Source organism: Zingiber officinale, chromosome 4B (genome assembly GCF_018446385.1).
Source record: "Zingiber officinale cultivar Zhangliang chromosome 4B, Zo_v1.1, whole genome shotgun sequence".
NCBI classification, from domain to species: domain Eukaryota; kingdom Viridiplantae; phylum Streptophyta; class Magnoliopsida; order Zingiberales; family Zingiberaceae; genus Zingiber; species Zingiber officinale.
In genome coordinates, this window is record NC_055993.1 from 58174991 (window position 1) to 58179733 (window position 4743).

General features: G+C 36.5%; 1 protein-coding gene across 2 annotated transcripts; it reads left to right on the top strand.

Moving 5' to 3' along the window:
• The first annotated feature begins 606 nt into the window (after positions 1-606).
• LOC121975084 (cyclin-dependent kinase inhibitor 4-like) lies at positions 607-3019 on the top strand. 2 transcript variants are annotated; one of them, XM_042526476.1, is made up of 3 exons: positions 607-1123; positions 2086-2280; positions 2585-3019. In XM_042526476.1, the coding sequence occupies exons 1-3, from the start codon at positions 696-698 to the stop codon at positions 2682-2684; spliced, it is 723 nt and encodes a 240-aa protein (XP_042382410.1). In that variant the 5' UTR covers positions 607-695; the 3' UTR covers positions 2685-3019. The 2 variants fall into 2 exon arrangements, with proteins under 2 accessions (XP_042382410.1, XP_042382409.1); XM_042526475.1 differs by having other exon boundaries at positions 611-1123; positions 2086-2292.
• Positions 3020-4743: the final 1724 nt, after the last annotated feature.

Below are 4743 nucleotides of genomic sequence, written 5' to 3' on the forward strand. Positions count from 1 at the left end.
ATTAAATATTTTATTTCATTAATTGACTTCCAGGCTATGGCGAGGCACTATGTCTTCTTGATTGTTGGATCTAAGTAGAAAGGATAATTTTAAATTTTGTTATATTGATATATTAGTATTTATATTCTTAATTATAATTTTCTTTTATGTTTAAAATTGTTAAGGGTATAGGGTGAATAATTTTTAACTTGTAAATGCTTCTAAGTCATTTGTAAAAATACAAAAATGCATTTGCAAGTTGATTATTCATCCAACCGTCTTAACAATTTTAAACATAAAATTTCAGGTGAAAATGATGAAAGATAAAAAATATATATATAAGAAGATTAGTGAAGATTAAAAAACAATAAAAAAAAGTATCGAGGTGGTATGAAATCTGTAAGATAAACAGATTGCCATTATGTATTAAATGGGAGTAATAAGTCAAATTAGAAATTTTTACGGAAATAGAACTAAGTTAAAATTTTATTGGACACTTGTAAATTATACAGATTTGAGGCCGGGACGAATGTTAGTACGATATTGCCATTAAAGGATAAAAATGATGAAATTCAAATAAAAGGAAATGAATCTCTCTCTTCAGAGAAACAAACAAGCGCACAAACTAAACTTTTTTTCTGGCTGTTGGCTTCTTTTTCCTGACAGTGAATTCTACTCCTTTCACTAGTTAATCCGGAGAAAAAGGTTTGATTTGTATGACGAAATCGCAGGGTCCTGGAGAGGGTAAGTACGCGAAGAAGCCCGATGTCTGCGGAGAAGCGAAGGCAGAGGGGAAAGACGCATCCCATCTGCCGTACCTCGGGGTCCGCACCAGGGCCCAAACCCTTGCCCTCAGAAACCTCGAGGAATCCTCCCCGGAAGCCACCTCTTCCTACCTCCAGCTCCGGAATCGACGACTCGAGAAGCACTCCTGCTCTCCCTCCTCCGCCAGGTCCCGAGCAGCCCCCAAGAGCAGGCTCAATGTTTGCCCTGGCCCTAGCCGCCAGATCGGCGGCAATAAGGTATCCGCTAAAAAGGGGTTTGTAGGGCTCGCGACTCGCTTCTCGAAGAAGGTAATTACCGAGGTCGGTTCTAGTTTGGAGACTTCCGTTGGGGAAAATGTTCTCGAATTCGACGCGAACAGGTAGGTTTTTTTTCCTAAGACAAGATTTGTGACCTATATATCATGCTTTTTAATTCTTAATTTCTGTTATGCTTTGGATTCCTCTGTTTTAAATATTCAACTTTTACCTTTTAAAGATATTCTCAAGGCCTGTGCCTTCCTAGACGCCTCCTCTATTATGTGGGCAGGGATCCTATTATGTGATATGAAATGCCCGTCTGGCTTTCTCATAAATATGGAATCTGATTTTCTTGTTGTCATCAAAATTCTCTCTTGGAAGGCCATTAAAGGAAATTAAAAGTGCAACCTTCTGATTCTTGTGTTTCCTTAGTAAATTGCAATTTACAGATTTTTTGCCTTTTCATTTTGGTTTCAAATGGCCGACGGCCCGCTATTGTTGAAGAACGGTATCTGGAAGTATATAGCAAGTCTTGCTCTTCTTTGCTATTCTTGTGTTTGCTGTTTGCCAGCGAATTAACTGTGGGTACCTTTGACAAATTCTTCTAGTCACTGTAAATGTAATGTTAATTTATGCAACAGATAAGTTTTGGTCATTTTTTTAATCTTATTGCTACGCGGTCCCCAGAATTTTATCAAACCTTCTATATATTTTTTTCCACGCCTTTTGATACTTGCTATTGGCCTCTTATGAGCTCTTCTGATGGCAATACACTGTGATATCTTTGTTTCATCCTTTGTGACGGTGCCTGTGGCAGGTTTTTCTGTACTGGACTTCAATTCTAGCAGTAAATGATCCTGCAAAAGCTTTTAACTTTTCCTCTGAAATTAGGGAAGTCCAATAGTTTCAGATGCCCTAACCGGTTCTGTTATTGAGATTATTTTGTTCATTTCAAAGCCTGTAACAGCTTTGCTGACTCCTTTTCTGCTGAATCTTTTGATTTTGAACTAATGTTTTCTTGCCATTATGATACAGTTGACATATTCTCCTAAAGAAAATTTAGGCAATTGTCGTTTGGCTGCAGGAGTGACAGAGAAACCACACCCTGCAGTCTGATAAGGAATTCAGATGCCATAGAAACTCGTGGGTCAACAACCCGGCCTACCTACTCGACTGCAAACAAGCTGCAGCAGCTACCAATTACCAGTAGCATCCCATCTGCATCTGAGGTGGAAATGGAAAGGCTTTTTTCTGGGCCTGAACAAATCCAACAGAGAAGGTTCATGGAGAAGTACATATTCTTCTATGCTTTAAATTTCTGGCATGATAGTACTTCTTTGGATTCATGGTCATCGATATTAAGGGTGGTACAATAGAGGTTCTTTGTGGTTGGTTTATCGATCACAGCTTGCTACAAGACAGCATAGTATTCCTGCACAATTGATGAGTTGTTTTCCAGATATAAAAATCTGCTATATTTTATAACAATGTTGTTTTCATCGATTGTTGAATTTTTAGCCATATCTGTGATTTGGGATTTCTAAATGTCATTGACTCTTAGTAGTCTATCATTTTTTTGGCAGGTACAACTTTGATTTTGCGAATGATAAGCCTCTCCCAGGCCGTTATGAATGGGAAAAACTGGACTCTTCTCTGTGCAGGCAAACCAAAGGGCGCCTATAACTGCTACTCCAAGCCACACAAAGAAGGGGAAGGCTGCAGTGGTGGTGTTTGCTACCCTACTTTCTTTTGTTAACAAGTAGGTGTAATGTCTTGGTTAACTTGGCATATCCTGGAACACCCTAGATGCACAGAACCTTATATTAGCAGTCTAGCAAGGTGTTTTGAGGCAACGATTAGGGTCGTCAACTCCTTGCTTCAGGGTAACCTTTCTCTCTTTTGTAGCTTGTGTATATACATATATACGGTTGGTTTGTTGTACTCTGGCTTGGCTTGCATTGTCGATGCAAGTGGCGGGGAGACAAATGTATTTTGGAATGAAAGGTGGCCTTCCTCCATTATAATTGCCTTCTATCTCGGTAGCTTGTCTGATGTTGTCATCACTGTTGATATCACAATCTGCTTGGACTGTTTTAGTCTAGAATCTTATGTTCTGCACTGCTTCCAAGGTCCCTATCCGACAAACATATTTGACTGGGTGCGGTTTCGGTTAAATTCTTAAATTGGATGGTCAGGAACTTGTCTCAATCATCCAAAATCAGTTAAAATCCTTCAGATCTCAAGTGATTATTGTCCCGGGATCATTTTTTAAAAATCCTTATTGTGTTAGAATCAAATTTACTAAAATTGGAATACGAGATATATTTAACTTATAGATACAAAATCTAAGCAAAACAAACTACTACAATATAAAAAGAAATCGGTAAACATACACAAAATAGGGGGAAACAATTCAGTAAACATAGGCAAAATAGGGGGAAAAATTGGAGTAAAAAATATATCCCATTGGAATGCCGATGAGCTAATTGTTTTGGATAAATGTTTATTCTTTAAGGACGCTTCAAATTATATAATATCCTATTTTAAAAAATAATAATAAAATTAAAAGCACATCTTATTAGATGTACTATTTCTTATCCAACATTATTGGAATAGCTACCGATAGCTAATATAATGTGTAATAGTTACTTGTTACAATATTATTCTTTACTTTCAATGTAGAATCTGATTTAGTAAAATTGTAACACGAGATGGATTTAACTTATAAACACAAAATCTAAGCAAAATCAAACTACTACAATATAAAAAGGAATCTGTAAACATAGCTAAGATAGGGGAAAAAAAAACAGAAGTAAAAGATATATCCGAATGGGAATGAGCTAATTCTTTTAGATAAAAATTAACAGGACGCATCAAATTATATAATGTACCGTTTTCAAAAAAAATATTTAAATTAAAAGGGCATCTCATCTGATATGTTATTCACAAAAATCCCTTATCAAATATTATTATAACAATTATTGGTAGTATAATATGTAACAACTAATAGATAATAGGTATAATATTATTCCTTATTTTCAATGCTAATGTAATAGTTACGACTAGCCGTTGCAACATGTAAAAGTTATATTTTTTTTAATGGTTATTGTGTTAGAATCAAATTTAGAAAAATTGTATCACGAGATGGATTTAACTTATAAACACAAAATCTAAGTAAAAACAAACTACTACAATATAAAAAGAAATATATAAACATACTTAAAATAAGGCGAAGGACATATACTGTTGGATCGATACACACGTGAGAGGGGGAAGGGGGGGTTGAATTACGTGGTTTTCAAAAAACTTGTCTTTTCTTTTAAAATCTAAAAACAAAGTATGCAATAGAGAAATAAATAAGAAAGCGAGAACAAAGAACAAAAGAAAACACAGTTGGTTTACTTGGTTCGGAACTTTCGGTGACTCTTACTCTAAGACCCAGGTCCCGCGGACCTATCGATGGGTAATCCACTAAAAAGCCTCTTCCAATACCCCCGGAAGAGGGAATCGAGTACAATAAGATTAGAACAAGTGCAACACACTGCACTCGTCCTTTTGCAATAATTAAGTACACAAATAAAACTTGTTACCAACACGTAAGGATCGAGTGTGAGAGCGTTCGTGTGTTGGTGTCTGTCTACCGACCGTGATCAGAAGTCCTCAGAACAGTCGTCTGGTATAGTAGCTTCATAGCAGAGTCATAGCAGGAGCCTGGAGCAGTAGAAAGCTCAAAGGGTACACA

What these genes read in the sequence shown, in the direction of transcription:
- LOC121975084 (XM_042526475.1), top strand. Translation starts at nt 696, where the DNA reads ATGACGAAATCGCAGGGTCCTGGAGAGGGTAAGTACGCGAAGAAGCCC. An exon ending in CTCGAATTCGACGCGAACAG is followed by an intron (nt 1,124 to 2,085) that starts GTAGGTTTTTTT and finishes GTTTGGCTGCAG; the next exon opens with GAGTGACAGAGAAACCACAC. An exon ending in CAGAGAAGGTTCATGGAGAA is followed by an intron (nt 2,293 to 2,584) that starts GTACATATTCTT and finishes TTTTTTTGGCAG; the next exon opens with GTACAACTTTGATTTTGCGA.